Consider the following 16279-nt stretch of genomic DNA (forward strand, 5'->3'; position numbering starts at 1 on the left):
GATAAAATCAGCACAGCATAGTGAGGAGGGAAGAATTCAGTGAACCAGCCATTTGTGAAGGACGAACACCCCCCCACAGTGGGACCCAAGAGTGCGGGCGAACTGTTGAACTCATCAATCGAAGTACAATGGGACCAGGGGTCCCTGTGGTGAAGCGCTGCTGGTTACCTGGTGGTCGAAGGAGTCTCTTTCCCTCCTTGTGGGCGAGGATCTGCTTAAAAAAGAAAAAAAAGAAGTGTTGAGGAGAAATTTGGCCGTCTAATATTAAACGACTAAAAGTATGCGTCTCTCTAAATATTTGTTCTGAAAAGGCCATGAGACCAATGCTTTTCCTTTTTCAGATGTTGGGTGCAAAACAAGGCGTGTTCAGACATGCCGGTGTGAAGCTGCCCGCCTCAGTGTTTTTTGGAAAAGCTAATCACGTAGTCACGACAGTATTGTTGTTATTACAGAGTATATCTATAACGTGTACTATTACATCACATTATTCTTTTTGTGCTTCTGTCCCAGCCTGTTCCCATGAACTCATTCAACTGTTGGAGGGAGCGCCGTTCCCATGGCTTATTTGTAGTCGAAGTTTACGGTAGGAGCCAGGTCGGGGACCGTGCCGCACCACTAGCTAAGACCCACGTCTGAGCCCTTCTGCCTCTCCATCCTGAAGTTCTGGCCGGTGGGTTCCACCAGCTCTTCCCCTTCATCATGTGGGTGAACCGAATCGATCCTCGCTGGAGGTTCGTAGTTTGCACACGGCACATTCGGGTTGTGAAATATCGGGCCCGCCCGAGACACCCCGTGAGAGGAGAATTTTCGTCCACGCAGGGAAACGTACCCAGCAGTGGCTGAGCGGAAAAGCCAAGCTGACCGGTGGGGTGGCCCCTGCCGTTGGATCGAGTGTCGGTTGAATTTGAATCGTGTCAAATTTGAATTGGAGGTTAAAAAAAAAATAAGTAAAAAGAAAGACAATTTCACTCCAGGTGCAGACTTTGAAGTCGTTCTTTCTAAGTGAAAAGTTCATCGTGGAGCCTGTAGACCCAGGAGGTCCCAGGCTGGAAGCCGGCGACCCCAGGTCAGGCCCCCTGGCTTTGCACCGCGATGCTCTGGGAATTCGAGGACGAGAGGCAGGACCGTCCTGGGCCGCTGGGCTTGATGAGAGGCAGACACACCAGGGGACGTCAGACACACAGGCTTCGGTTTTTCTCAGACTGGTGTTTTTCATTCACCGAGGCTGGAGCTCAGAATCCTGTCTTCTATCCTCATGGTTGTCATCTGCGTTCTCCAGATGAAAACTGTACCCGAACCATGACATGGGTGTCAGAGAACCTGAAACCTTCCGGAACCTCGACATCTTCCACCCTGCTTCTGCAGCGGTCCTTTAACTTTTCTTTCTTTCTTTTTTTTTTTTTAATTTTTAGTTTTAATGTATGGGGCTGACACGGTTTCAATCGTCCCACTCCACGTTTACCTGGTCCTCGAAACCGCTGGCTGGATCCTCCGCTCCATGCAGCCTGCTGGGGACTCCTGCTCTCTGGGGACTCCTCATCTCAGACGTTGTGCTGTGGCCATTTCTGACTGGTTCCTTTTTCTGGTTTCAAGGCGCTTTTAAATGCTTACTGAGTTCTCGCTCTGATCGTGGCTTTTTGCTCCAAGATCCCTGAGCATCCTCCTAATAATCACCAGTACTTTAAACTCTGTGTCTGGTAGTTTGTAATTTGATTACTTCCATTTCATTCAATTCTTTTTTTTTTTTCTGGGGATTTCTCATGTTGATTCATTTGGGTCATATATATAATATATATATAATTTATTTTATTTTTTTTCTGTCTTTGCATTTTGTCTGTGAATTAGCTAACTCTGCCTGACTCCCAAACTTGCTGTGACGTCTTTGTGAGGAAGGTGGGCTCGGTGGTACTAACATCCCGGCCACTTGAGCTCCTTGTCCCGGGAATGCTTCCCTGAGGGTTATGTTTACCCTCCTGATGCATGCGAGTCGTGAATGCAGTGGACCCTTTTGTGGGTGGAGTAGTCCCTTCAGGCTGGCTGGCTCTGGGGGTCAGCCTTGACCACAGCTATTAGATGCTGTGCGGAGTCTCTGTCCTGGAGAACAGTGGTCCCCAACATTTTTTGTGCCATGGACCGGTTTATGTCAGAAAATATTTTCACGGGCGGCCTTTAGGGTGGGATGGATAAATGTATCATGTGACCGAGACAAGCGTCAAGAGTGAGTCTTAGACGGATATAACAGAGGGAATCTGGTCTTTTTTTTTTTTTTTTTTTTTTGTATTTTTCTGAAGCTGGAAACGGGGAGAGACAGTCAGACAGACTCCCGCATGCGCCCGACCGGGATCCACCCGGCACGCCCACCAGGGGCGACACTCTGCCCACCAGGGGGTGATGCTCTGCCCCTCCGGGGCGTCGCTCTGCCGCGACCAGAGCCACTCTAGCGCCTGGGGCAGAGGCCAAGGAGCCATCCCCAGCGCCCGGGCCATCTTTGCTCCAATGGAGCCTCGGCTGCGGGAGGGGAAGAGAGAGACAGAGAGGAAGGAGAGGGGTGGGGTGGAGAAGCAGATGGGCGCTTCTCCTGTATGCCCTGGCCAGGAATCGAACCCGGGTCCCCCGCACGCCAGGCTGACGCTCTACCACTGAGCCAACCGGCCAGGGCCGAATCTGGTCATTTTTTAAAAAATAAAATATCGTTCAGACTTAAATATAAATAACACGGAAATAATGTAAGTTATTTATTCTTTCTCTGCGGACCGGTACCAAATGGCCCATGGACTGGTACCCGTCCGCGGCCCGGGGGTTGGGGACCGCTGCTGTAGTGGTGGTTATTCTCAGCAGGGTCTGGTGCCTGCCGGACTCCTCCTTTGGGCGCGGCGTATGTGGCTAGCGGAGTCTCACGTTGGTGCGCTCTGCCACCCACAACTGGTTGTGTCCCTTCTGGGCCCTCTTGGGCGGGGTTCTGGTGCAGGCTGACGTCAGACTTTGTTTGTAACCCAGGATGGGGTAGCTCCAGACACTACCTGCTCACTGTTTGCGTCTGCATTTCCTGTGCCTGGGTGTGTGCAGGAGGGCCCACCTGTGTGTAAGGACCATCTCCCCCCGACTGAGAGCGGACAGCGCTCCGTAAAAGCCCCCAGCTCTGTAAGATGTGCCTCCTCTTGCAGCTGCCTGGTCTTCCCACGGAGTCTTCTCTAGATAGACTGCACCGTGGGCAAAGGCTGGCTTCAACCCACCGACGCCTCCACATACTGCATGCTTGGTGACTTAGGGCCGCTGAGATTGGGGGTACGATGCTAATTGGACCTCTTCTTCTGGGGTATCATGGTCAGGAGCTCAGTACAGGGAAAAGGGCCCTGACTCCAGAGCCCCATCCCTCAGCCATTGCTGGAAACTCCAGTTCTCTTTCTCTCCGGCGAGGTGAGAGCAGCAAGCTCAGGCTGGGAAGGACCGACAGCCCCCTCTGCAGAAGTTTTTCCAGCTGAGGAGCCCCCGGTCTCAGGAAGATTTAGAGAGTGTCCCTCCCCCCTCCCCCCTCCCTCCTCCCCCCTCCCCCCAGGGCTGACAGTTTCCTCCCCAGAAAGTGGCTAAAAGCCCCTCAACTTGTCCCAACAATAGGCTCCAAGGAACTCACACCTTGAATGTCTGTGCTCCAAGCTCCCTCCCCGCCCCGTGTGGAACTCAGCCCGGCGGGCAGGATACCCAGGACTTGGGGGGCCGGCCGACTGTGAGGCTCCACCTCATCCAAGGCACGCGAGCCGCTGTGCAGGTGCGGACCCCCGGAAGCGGAAGTCGCCTCCGCAGCGGCTGGTGCCTGACACGCTTTCCCCTCGGACGTTCTCCTGGAGAGGCTAGCTGGTCCTGCTCCGAGGCTGTCTGCAGCTGGCCACTGGCTGTGTCGGTCCTGGGCCTCTTAGGAGGGAACCTGGTGCAGACCAGCGTAAGACACTGCCCGGAACTGGCCCTCAGCCACCCCTTTTGGAGCTCTAAGCAAACCAGAGTATGTGGCTGCTGCTTCTTGGGTTTAGGTGCACACCTGGGCTGGCTTTGACCACCCCCAGGCCTGAGGGCACGTCAGCAAAAGGCCCAAGGTTCTCTGAGGCACGCTTCCTGCTGCCTCCATCTGCTTGATGGGCTGGGCCCCAGAAAAAAAAACACCAAACCTCTGATAGAATCTAGAGCCTGCAGCACTTCAAGGATTAGGGAAAGGTGGTGGGTGTGGCTCCCACCCCAGCACCCCAGGTGTCCCTCTGTCCTGATTTTTTTTTTTTTCACAGAAGGGTGTGGCCACTAGGATTCCGGCGGGTATGGCCTCTGACACCCAAAGGTGTGGTCTGCCCACAGTTTGGACCGTTACTACCGAGTGTCCTGTGGGGTGGACGTGACAGTCATATTCTCGGGAAAGTTGGGGGGAGGAGCTCCATTCTCAGTGCCAGGCAACTGAGTCACTGACACACCCCCTGCTCCTTGGCCAAGGTCCTTCCTTCTCAGGAGGGCCCCGTCTCCATGGGATGGGGCAGGAGAGATTCCCGAGGGTGGGGCACTGGCTCTCCCCCAGGGGACTGCTCCACCCAAGAGAGACAGCCACCACAGTGTTGGAGAGTGACTCAGCACAGGGGTTCCCGAGGCCACCCCCCACCGCCTCTCTCCCCCAGACGCCCAAGTTCACGCTCTCCTCACGCGACTCTGGTCCTCTCAGCCCTGTGTCCGCCGCAGCCCAGGGTAAGTGGCTGCGAACGAGATATTCTGTAAGAGAGAGAGCCCCGTCTCTCTCCTGTCTTCCTCTCGCAAACAGAAACCTTGCCAAACGCTAGGTGGGCACCTCTGCTAGGCTCCAGGGCTCCAGGCTGGGGCGCTCCGTCTGGTGCTGAGGACCCTGCCCTCTAGGGGGGGGAAAACGTCCCCACAGCGGAGACGCCCTGCGCACCCTCGGCGTCCACTCGCTCCAGCGAACGGGGCGGCCCTTTCCGCATCTCCGCCCTTCCTGCCCGTCTTGACCTGGCTGTTTCTGGGACTCCCTGGTGACGGACTCCTCTCCACTGAGTCCTGAGTTGGGTTTTTTTGTTTCAGGATGATTGTTCTGTAATTGAGTTACAACCCCCGTGCGGTTCCGGGAGGCGGCCGTGGGCGCGCCCTCCTGCCCCACTGCCATCTTGGAATCTCTGCGGCGGTCTTGAGTCAAGTCTGTCTTGCTGTGATGCACAAGAATGGTTTCTCTTTAACACCTTTAGCCTCATTTACTTTTCAATAATAATAATAATAATAATAATAATAAGTTCAATGCACAGGCAATATAAGAAACAATGCTGAGACTATGATATGTGGGTTGCCGGCGACACTGTTCTTTTTCACAGCGGATAGAGCATCACCCCCACGGGAAAACCAATCTTGGGTTGATGAAGCTTGGAACCACGGCAGGAATTCAGAAATGCACCCCTTGTTTAACACGCAATTCTCTCTTACTAAGAGAAACACACACACACACACATTCTGGAAGGCCACGTGTGTGGGCTAGGTGCATATTTTTCTTGGTGTTGTTGTTACACTTTCCCGTTTTGAAAACGCAGCGGACACTTTGCATCCAGGGATGCCCTGCGTGCACCTTTGCCGACTTGCCAAAAAACCCTCCGTGTGATCCCGAAGTCAGCCCTGGAGGGGCTTGTGTGGTCACTGGCGGACGGGCGCGTGTCCAGCGGGATGGGAAGTCCGAGCACGGGTTCCCAGCTGAGCTCAGTCGGACGAGGCGCTCAGCCTGGGGGACTCCCTCTTCACATTCCAGTGGTGTTCTCGGCGGTGCCACTGTTTCACACAGCCGGCAAAGGACGGCGCCGTACGCGGTCCAGGGTCCAGAGGGCCGGGAGGTGCCCGACGCGGAGCACGCCTGTGTAGCTGAGCTCCGGGCAGCCAGGTGTCATCGTGCCGGCGGCCGTGAGTTCAGAATGGACGCATCAAGACCTGTTGAATCACGTGGGGTTAAGAGGAAATACACTGAAAAGGTTGAGTGCGGGTTTGTTGACAAACATGTCAGCCTAGACTGGTGGGGACCTGACCCTGTGTTTCCCGGGGAGCTGCGGTTGCTAACTGGGCGTTCACGGGGCGTTCACAGACCCCAACAACCGCAGGGAACCAGCGTGGCCCAGGTGTCACTCAGGAGACGAGGAAAGAAAGTGTTACTTTTGAAAAGCAGGTTGTAGATGGGGGTGTGTTTCTATCTGGTGATGATGAACCCAATACTTGAACCCTAATGGTCCCTCCTTCCTCTGTGGGCCTCGGGCTGGTAAAGAAACTTTCTAACAAACTTGTCACATTGTATCTATCCTTGAGAACAGCCGAGGTATGTTGCTTATTTGTCCCCCGTCATCTGGCAGCGAGCACCCTTGCAGTCACTGGATACTTAGTACTTGTTTGGAGAGGTAGATTACTTCAAATAGCTCTCTTTGGATTTTTTTTTTCTTCTTCTTCTTCTTTTTTTTATTGCTTTCAGTATACAAATATCATTCTGGAGCCTATGCTACTTTTAATATTATTTCTTAAACAAAAATCTTATCTATGGCTTTTTGCCCCTTTCAGAAATAAGATCATTTCTAATGTCTACGAGTTCTGTTTTGTTTTTAAGACAGAGGTAGCAGTAAATTTCCAAAAAGCCTCAACATCGAATTCCCTTATTTTTGAGGGGGAGGAGGGATGGATGAGGGGGGCAGAATTTTCTTTTCTATGAGTTGGTCATGGCATGTTACAAACCAATCTTGAAATGCTGTTGTTGGCTCTGGCCAGTTGGGTTGGTGGTAGAGCGTCAGTCCGGTGTGTGGATGTCCTGGGTTCGATCACTGGTCAGGGCACACGGGAGAAGCACTCATCTGCTTCTCCACCCTTCCCCCTCTCCCTCTCTCTCTCCTTCTTCCCTTCTGCAGCCATGGCTCAATTGGAGCGAGTTGGCCCCAGGTGCTAAGGATGGCTCCATGGCCTCCGCCTCAGGTGCTATGAAGAGCTTGGTTGCTGAGCAACAGAGAAACGCCCCAGATGGGCGGAGCATCGCCCCCTAGTGGGCATGCTGGGTGGACCCTGGTCCAAGTGCCTGCGGGAGAATGTCTCTGCATCCCCTCTTCTCACCGAATAAAAAGAAAAAAAAAATTATTTTAAATGCTGTTTTATTTTTTTAAATAACTTACGAATTTCTAGAAATACTTTTTACTGAAAGTGATAATAGTCTGTGTCGTACTGTCTGGCACCTGGAGATGCATGCAGCTCCTTCAGAAGGGCCAGGCTCCGGCCGAGGGCTCCCGCTGTGGGCCATTGTGCCTTCCTACCTTCCTGGGCGATCAGCTTTCTTACTGCAGTTTCTCAGGCGAGGAGAGAGGCTCGGAGGACGAGACTCACGTGTCTCCGGCCCACAGCTACGAAGGGGCCAATGGTTGTCATTACGCTGGGATGGACCATGGAAATGACGGGACAAGGACAGAGCTAGATGAGGCACGGTCCCTAGATGACCGACCAACTACCGGGCGAGTGGTCCAAGCGTTTTGCCACCGTCTCCAGACCTGGTGTCCTCTGCCCGCCGTGCATACGTGGAACCCGGTGGTCCCCGGGGCATTCGGGGCACTGTGTCCAGGTGTCCCTGGACATCGGGCTTGCTTGGACACGCCCCCCCTCCCCGCGCGGAGGGATTTCGTGTCGGCCAATCCGTTTCTTTCCTGTCTCCCCGCAGTGTCGCCTCTAAGGACGCCCGGTCACCATGGACGCAAACGAATTCAGGAGGAGAGGGCGGGAGATGGTGGATTACATCGCTGACTACCTGGAGGGCATCGAGGGACGCCAGGTCTACCCCGACGTGGAGCCTGGCTACCTGCGCCCCCTGCTCCCCAGCTGCGCCCCCTGGGAGCCGGACACCTACGAGGACATCATGAGTGACGTGGAGAAGATAATCATGCCGGGGGTGAGTGCGTCCAGCTCAGAGTCAGGAGAGCTGGTGTTGGCCTGTCACCTCCCGGGTTCTCGGCAATTCGCGCCTGTTGTTCCACCTGAGCCTCGCAGCCAGCCCGCTGGACGGAAACCCCTTCTCATTTCTTTTTACAGCTGAGGCAGGTGAGGCCCAGAGAGGTTAGGTGATTGGTCTAAGGTCACACAGCCAGTCAGTGCAGAAGGTAGGACTGCAACCTAGATCTGTGGGGTCCAAAGACAGTGAGTGGCTCCCCCCACCCCCCGGGTCCAGCCCCTGCCTGAGACGCTGCTGTGAACCAGTGGGCATGACGATTGGAAGTCAAGAGCCCCTGGTGGCTGGTTCTGAGTAAATCTGTTGCTCAAAATAACGTCTACTCTTACCACCTTTTTGTTCAGCAGAGGGTAAACCCCATGTGCAGAAGGGGTGTTTTGTTGATTTGATTTGAGAGTGAGTGACATGGACTGATTCTGTCAGAGTCACAGCTCATGCAGGGCACGGGGTGGGACCTGGGACAGGTGCGGGCAGGACCCAGGGCGGGTTGTCACCCTGAGAGTGTTTCAGAGGGAGGCTGGCTGCCCTGGGTCAAAAGGGAACACATGGTGGCTTTGTGCTCCCGCAATACGTTGTCCCTGCCTGGGGAGCCACCTCAGGTGGCCGTGTGGCGGGAGTATTCTCACCCCCCACTGCCCAGCACTGCCAGGCTAGACTGAGAGGCCCTGAGCCCAGTGCCCGGGGGTGGGCCCAGCCCTGCGACCTCGCTGCTCTGCTGCTCGGGGGCCCGTCCTCCTCCCTGGGGTGCGTCTGACATTTGTGCCGTGAGCCCAGCATGGGGCTCTGGGTTCCTGCAAATACACGGAGCCCTCGGCCTCCAGCCCTTCGGGGGGGGGCGCACCGGTAAATGTCAGGCTCCTGTTGCCACGCGCAATACCACCGGCCGGTTGCCCGCCCGGGCAGCTCAGGTAGCGAGCACGTCCCTCTCGCGGCTCTGAGGCCAGGAGCCGGGGTCACGGTGCGGCGAGGGGCGGCCAGTGCCCGTAGGGGAGGGAGGCCGGGTCACTCCTCCCTGCCGTGCCCCCCCCCCCGGAACTATGGAAGATTGTGCTTGGTGAGTGCATTGGCGTAAAGGGCAGTATGTGGACGTCATGGAGTCAGCTTGTTTCTTTAACCTGAAAGTTCACTCTTTTCCTCTGATTTTAAAAAGAGATGAAAATATTTTCAGGCCCCTGAACATATAGTGGGTCCTGCCCCCCGGGCCGGCTCCTTCCTCAAGAGCTCTCCGCCGCCCCGCCTGCTCCTGTTCGGGCCCCCCCTGCCCCAGCTGTGTGAGTGTCCCTCGCTCCAGACCCCCCCGACCCCGGCTGTGCCAGCGTCCCTCACTCCAGACCCCCCCGACCCCGGCTGTGCCAGCGTCCCTTGCTCCAGACCCCCCCCCGCCCCGGCTGTGCAAGTGTCCCTCGCTCCAGACCCCCCCGGCCCCGGCTGTGCTAGTGTCCCTCGCTCCAGACCCCTCCAGCCCCAGCTGTGCCAGCGTCCCTCGCTCCAGACCCCCCCGACCCCGGCTGTGCCAGCGTCCCTCGCTCCAGACCCCTCCAGCCCCAGCTGTGCCAGCGTCCCTCGCTCCAGACCCCTCCAGCCCCAGCTGTGCCAGCGTCCCTCGCTCCAGACCCCTCCAGCCCCGGCTGTGCCAGCGTCCCTCGCTCCAGACCCCCCCGACCCCGGCTGTGCCAGCGTCCCTCGCTCCAGACCCCTCCAGCCCCGGCTGTGCCAGCGTCCCTCGCTCCAGACCCCTCCAGCCCCAGCTGTGCTAGTGTCCCTCGCTCCAGACCCCTCCAGCCCCGGCTGTGCCAGCGTCCCTCGCTCCAGACCCCTCCAGCCCCGGCTGTGCCAGCGTCCCTCGCTCCAGACCCCCCCGGCCCCGGCTGTGCCAGCGTCCCTCGCTCCAGACCCCTCCAGCCCCGGCTGTGCCAGCGTCCCTCGCTCCAGACCCCCCCGGCCCCGGCTGTGCCAGCATCCCTCGCTCCAGACCCCCCCCCCCCGCCGCCAGCACCGTCCCCCAGCTGGGCCTGTGCCGTCCGGCCGCCACCTGAGACTCCGGCTGCCCCTGTCTCTGCTTCCCTGCCCCCGTCCTGCCCAGGTGGGGTGGCCACATCACAGTGGGCACGTCTTCAGCCCCCACGATCACGGGAGTCCTGCCGGACGCTCCCAGTTCTGGGAGAGTGCCCTGGTGGCCGCCTTCACGTCCTGCGGTCTCTCGGGGCCCCGGACCCTCAGGAGCTAGAGCCTTGAGTGGAGGGGAGACTGAGCCGCCAGCCCTGTCCCCCCCCAAAGCCACATGGGGTCCTCAGGGCTCTACTCTGTCCTCAGGTGATGGGTATCTCACACGAGACAAGAACAGTTTAAAGAAGCAGAGACTGGGCCACAGACCCCCGCTTTCCTCCCCCACCCACCCCTTCCCAAACTTGGAGAGATAGCCCCCCTCCCCCGCTGTCACCCCGAGGACTCCCCGTGTCCTCAGCCCAGCCAGCCCGGGACAGGGTGTCCCTGCGTCCTCCCTCTCCTCTGGGTGGTGGCTGGGGACAGAGGGGTGAAGGGCCCGGGGAAGGGACTGAACAGGAGAGTGGGGAGGGGCGGGCAGGAAGTCCAGCTGAAGACACCTCCGAAACCAGGCCTTTTAGGAACTCGTTCTGATACAGGCTTGACCGAGGGGGCAGTCCCTGGCGGGCACCCCAGCCGGAGGCCGGGCACTCTCGCAGCGAGCCGTGTCCCTGTGGTGCACACCGGGGGCTCTGGCTCCTGCGGCCGGCCGGCCGTGGGGGCTCCGCTCGCCCCCGGCTGACCGCCCCCGGCTGACCGCCCCCGGCTGACCACCTCCCCCGGCTGACCACCTCCCCCGGCTGACCGCCCCCGGCTGACCGCCTCCCCCGGCTGACCGCCCTGTCTTCCCCGCAGGTGACCCACTGGCACAGCCCCCGCTTCTTCGCCTACTTCCCCACGGCCAGCTCGTACCCGGCCATGCTCGCCGACATGCTGAGCGGGGCCATCGGCTGCATCGGCTTCTCCTGGGTGAGTGACGCGTGCGGTGGCCATGGGGGGGGGGGCGGGGGGGGTGTCTCGCCATCAGAGGGAGAGCAGGGGGCTGCGTCCACTGGGGACGGGACAGGGTAGGGGAGCCAGCCCCGGAGAAGAGGGGGCCTGGTGGGGAAGTCAGTCGCCGGGAGCGAGAGGAGGAGAGCCCCGTCTGGGAGTCGCCACCAGCTGCAGGGGAGGCTGCGCTGCCCGCTCGCCAGGGCTGCCCAGGGCGGCCTAAAACCTCGGTGCCAGGTCCTGCAGCCGAGCCTGGGACTCTGCATTCCCCCAAGCAGTCCCGAGGGGTTCCGTGCAGGGGACCCGCCGTCTGAGCAACGACACGGCCGTGTTCCGTCCATCTGCTCCCGGCCAGGACTGCTGGCCCGGGGGAGGGCCCCGCATCAGGAGTGCTGGGCTCCAGCGTCCACTGACCAGCCTAGGCCCACCTCATCGGGGGGCAAAAACGCTAGAAAGACCCCTACTCAGTGTGGTGGGATCGGTCTTTCCTCCTGGCCCTCTGCTGCCCGCACAGCCCTGTGGGGAAGGTCCTCCCTCTGCTGCCCGCACGGCCCTGTGGGGAAGGTCCTTCCTCCTGACCCCCTGCTGCCCGCACAGCCCTGTGGGGAAGGTCCTTCCTCCTGACCCCCTGCTGCCCGCACAGCCCTGTGGGGAAGGTCCTCCCTCCTGATCCCCTGCTGCCCGCACAGCCCTGTGGGGAAGGTCCTCCCTCCTGACCCCCTGCTGCCCGCACAGCCCTGTGGGGAAGGTCCTTCCTCCTGACCCTCTGCTGCCCGCACGGCCCTGTGGGGAAGGTCCTCCCTCCTGACCCTCTGCTGCCCACACGGCCCTGTGGGGAAGGTCCTTCCTCCTGACCCTCTGCTGCCCGCACAGCCCTGTGGGATTGGTCCTCCCTCCTGACCCTCTGCTGCCCGCACAGCCCTGTGGGGAAGGTCCTTCCTCCTGACCCTCTGCTGCCCGCACAGCCCTGTGGGATTGGTCCTCCCTCCTGACCCTCTGCTGCCCGCACAGCCCTGTGGGATTGGTCCTCCCTCCTGACCCTCTGCTGCCCGCACAGCCCTGTGGGGAAGGTCCCTGCTTCCCAAATGCAGAGTGTGGATGCAGAGCTGCCCACCCCACAGGGACTCCAAGGCCAGGGTCTGCCCGTGGCTGTGTGGGTCTGCAGTGTCCACCCGGCGGTGACTTGGAGCCGAGTGGACTGCTGGTGTGGACTCACGCTGAGTCATGGCCTGAGGCGTGCGTTTGTGAACGCATGGTGCCCAACAACCCCACACCTGCCCCCCACCTCTGTGTGGGGGTGCAGCAAGGGGCGTCAGCAACCCCGCCCCGGCAGGAAGGGCTGGAAGGTGCCCCAGCGCCCTGCCCGGCGGGCTCTCTGACCTGCTCTGTCTAGCACCCGAGGCCTTCCTCTGCTGAGACAGCAGCCTGGGCACAGCCACCGGCCACCGTGCCCTGGACGACGCCCACTGCCCCTGCGGACCCCGCCCTTCAGCAGGGATGGCTAGTTCCTTAGACAGAGGTCACTCAGCTCTGCTGACCTGGGGCCGTCCTGTCCCTTCAGGGCGACTGGGCTTCTGCCTCCTGCTGCGAGTGGGCAGTCTGAGGGCAGTCTGACCTCTCCAGGGCCTGGGAGGCTGCCACGCCCGTCCGGGCTGATGAGCCGCTGAGACCTGGGTTCCCAGCAGCGTGGGGCTGAGCTGGCGTGTGTGTGTGGGGGGGACTCCTCGGGCGGGGCTCACACACAGGAGAGCTCTGCCTGTTGTGACCAGCCTGCGTCACGACGTCACAAGCCGGTGCTTACGCGAGCCAGGGCCTGAGCACCACAGGGAGTCCCGCATGGAGGGGAAGGCCGATCCATGTCCCCTCTCGGGGACAGCCAAGGACGATCTGCCCCCGGGTGCAGAGACAGGGGCGCTCTCCAGCCCCAGGGCGGGAGGGTCCACGGCACAGTCAGAGGCCCGCCCTAAGTTCCCAGAGGATTCGGGCCCCGGGACCAAGCCTCTGACTCTGTCCCCTCCCTCCCACTGTGACGACGGGACAGCAGGGGGTCCTCCAGGGGGCCTTTCTAGATCCTTCTGTGTGGAAGCAGACAGCTAACCAAGCAGGCACAGGGGGCGGTTCTGCAGCAGGGTTCTCGCCCGGCCATGGGCCACGAGTCCTGGTCACAGACCCCCATGTGACACACGTCCAGCCTCTGTGTCGTGTCTGGGGGGTTGGATGATTCTAGCCTGAGTTCAGTGGGAGGCCGCACCCCGCTGCTGCTGCTCTCAACGTTCTGTGAGATCCAGGCCCCAGAGAATCGAGGCAGAGGAGGGTGTGGGGAGGGGGTGACACCGGCAGGGACCCACGTCCGCAGGGGAGGAGGTTGAGGTCACCAGCGTGCACGTGCAAACCCTGGCACACAGCGAGCATGCGGCTTCCTGTGACAGATTCAGGGTCTGGGCGGGGGTGAGGGCTCCTCCCCTCCCAGGGATGCAGAGACTGGGCTCTCGTGGGCCCGGCTCCCAGCACCGGGCCAGCCTGGCACAGCCCGGCACAGCCTGGCACAGCCCGGTACAGCCCGGCACAGCCTGGCACAGCCCAGCACAGCCTGGCACAGCCTGGCACAGCCCGGCACAGCCCGGCACAGCCCGGCACAGCCCAGCACCGCCCCACCGTGGGCTGTGGGGGGCAGGGGCCTGCGGCTAGCCCCGTCCCTGGGCTGGCCTCTGTCCCTGCTTCTCCCTGGAGCTCCAGGACAGGAGGAGGCACACCCTCCCTGGAGCACGCCCGGGGCGGGGGCTTCTGACTGGGTCTGAAACCTTCTGCTACGCTGATCAGAACCCGGGTCCCAGCGGCTGGGGTGTTGCCCCGTGTGCGCCCCGGGTCACAGCAGACAGGAAGCGCGTGGCGGCCGGCCGGGGCTCACTCCCGTCTTCCTGGCAGGCGGCGAGTCCGGCGTGCACGGAGCTGGAGACGGTGATGCTGGACTGGCTGGGCCGGATGCTGCAGCTGCCGCCGGCATTTCTGACCGGGACCGGAGGCGCGGGGGGCGGAGTCATCCAGGTGAGCAGGGGGGAGGCGTCCTGCTCCCGGAGTGCGGGGTCCGCCAGGGACCACCGTGGAGGGGAACGGGCCAGGGTGCTGGTGAGTCCTCACTCTCGTTTCTCCTGAGGGGAGCACAGCTGAGCTGTTAGAACTGCCCCGTCTCCCCTGGCTCCCTCGGGCCCAGTTCACGGGAGACCGAGTGGTGTCCTTCGCTTAGCAGGTGCCTAGGGGTAAAAACAGTGACGACCAACCCTGGCCGGTTGGCTCCATGGTACAGAATCAGCCCAGCGTGGGGAAGTCCCGGGTTCAATTCCCGGCCAGGGCACACAGGAGAAGCGCCCATCTGCTTCTCCACCCCTCCCCCTCTCCTTCCTCTCTGTCTCTCTCTTCCCCTCCCGCTGCTAAGGCTCCATTGGAGCAAAGTTGGCCCGGGCGCTGAGGATGGCTCCATGGCCTCTGCCTCAGGCACTAAAATAGCTTGGTTGCCAAGCAATGGAGCAGTGGTCCCAGATGGGCAGAGCATCTCCCCCAGGTAGGCATGCCGGGTGGATCCCGGTCGGGCGCATGCTAGAGTCTGTCTGTCTGCCTCCCGGCTTCTCACTTCAGAAAAACACAAAAAAATAAAACAGCGACGACGACACGTGTGCTGGGTCCCGCGGCCGGCTACCGCGCTTGGGCCTTTCCCCGGCATCCTCGTTTAATTTGCCCAACAGTTCTACGAGTTCGGGGCCATGTCAATGCCCGGATTTCACAGGCAAGGACGCCGCGGCACAGAGCAGGGAGGTGACCTGTCCGTCGGTTCCTGGCTGGGATCAGAGCCACACCTGTCTGACCGCCAAGCCACGGTCTCCGCCACCCCACAGGCTGCCCTCGGGGCCCCAGGGGCCCCTGTAGGCACGTGCTGCGAAGGTTTCCCCGGAGCTCTGCCTCTGCGAGGACCAGTCGCTCCCCCAAAGACGCAGCCTCTCCTCTGCACTGACTTCATTGCGTCTCCTCAACCAACATGAATGAACCCCGGACCGGGACGATCAGGGGACAAGCCAGGTCTGGAGGACAGTCACAGGGGAATACTAGCCGCACCGGGGTCAGCCGGGCGAGGCCTCTAAAAAGGCCTGCACTCTCTGCTCCTGCATTTGCCGCAGGGAAGGTGGACGCTCTACTGAGCCCCACCCCGCCCCCCACGTCACCACCACCCTGAGGACCGTGGTAACGCTCCGTTCACTTGGGGGCCAAAGGGGTGTCTCTTTTTCAGATACCGTTTTTGCCAAGGGTCTGAGAACTAGTTGAGGCCGCCGACAACCTTCTTGCCCACCAGGGCCTGTGAGAACAAGGGGCGCCTCCCCGGCTGGTGTGGGGGGGCTGCTCAGGCAGACGGGGTCTGTCCGCTCCGTCAGTGTGGGTCTCCCTGGGCTGAGCGCCAGCGTGGCACCTTGGGGCATCTTCTCTTGACGTCTCTAGTTTCTAGAAGACCCCCCCCCAATCTTAGGCCGTGCTCCCCCCTCCCTCGCCTTCGCTGCATCCTCAAAGCCAACGCCGGCCGCGGTCCGCTTGGAGGACCCCTTCTTTCCCTCGCGTCTCCCTCCCCCCGCCTGCAGATGGTGCTCCACGGGCCGAGGGCCCGTCTGATGGGATTGGGTCCATCCCGATAAGCCAAGATCATCCCTGTGGCAAGACTCTTAACCTAATCTCATCAGCGAGATCCCTTTCTCCACGCAAGGGGGACACGCAGAGGCCCTCATTCTGCTGACCCCGTGGAGTGTGTGAGCGGGCTGGGCTTGGACAGATGGCGGGGGCCCGGGAATAAGCATTCCCACCTGCTCCTCAGGTCAACCTGTGCTCCTATCCCGGGCCCCCTTTGCTGAACGAGCCGTGTGCCACGACTGGTGGGACGTCCTCGGGACCAGCTCAGGCCCATTCCGTCCATCTGCTCCCTGCCTCACGGACTCCCCAACCCCCCGTCAGTGCATCTGAGCGAGGGAGGGGGCCTTGTGACAAAAATAACTACAAAGTGAGCCCGGGTTCTGAGATGCCGTGAACCAGGCTCAAACGTCAGCAGACTGGCAGCCATGGCTTCCTCACCAGTGCGACATGTCTCAGCCCCCTGGGCAGGGGTCTCCCGGGCAGAGGTCTCCTGGGCAGAGGTCTGGCAGCCCGGCCCACCGCCTTAGCAGAGAGGACACAGCGGGGCCGCTCCCCATCCCTTCTGGCTGCACCTCCCCCAGCGGGGGTAGG

General features: G+C 60.6%; 1 protein-coding gene across 4 annotated transcripts in view; it reads left to right on the forward strand.

Moving 5' to 3' along the window:
• DDC (dopa decarboxylase) overlaps window positions 1–16279 on the forward strand; it is a 75012-nt gene that overhangs the window by 15661 nt on the left and 43072 nt on the right. For all 4 annotated transcript variants that reach the window (XM_066238642.1, XM_066238645.1, XM_066238643.1 and 1 more), the window contains exons 2-4: window positions 7703–7930; window positions 10886–10999; window positions 13946–14065. In XM_066238642.1, coding sequence (XP_066094739.1) covers window positions 7730–7930; window positions 10886–10999; window positions 13946–14065 — 435 coding nt within the window. In that variant the 5' untranslated portion in view covers window positions 7703–7729. The remainder of the gene's footprint in view (window positions 1–7702; window positions 7931–10885; window positions 11000–13945; window positions 14066–16279) is intronic.

This window comes from Saccopteryx bilineata, chromosome 7 (genome assembly GCF_036850765.1).
Source record: "Saccopteryx bilineata isolate mSacBil1 chromosome 7, mSacBil1_pri_phased_curated, whole genome shotgun sequence".
NCBI classification, from domain to species: domain Eukaryota; kingdom Metazoa; phylum Chordata; class Mammalia; order Chiroptera; family Emballonuridae; genus Saccopteryx; species Saccopteryx bilineata.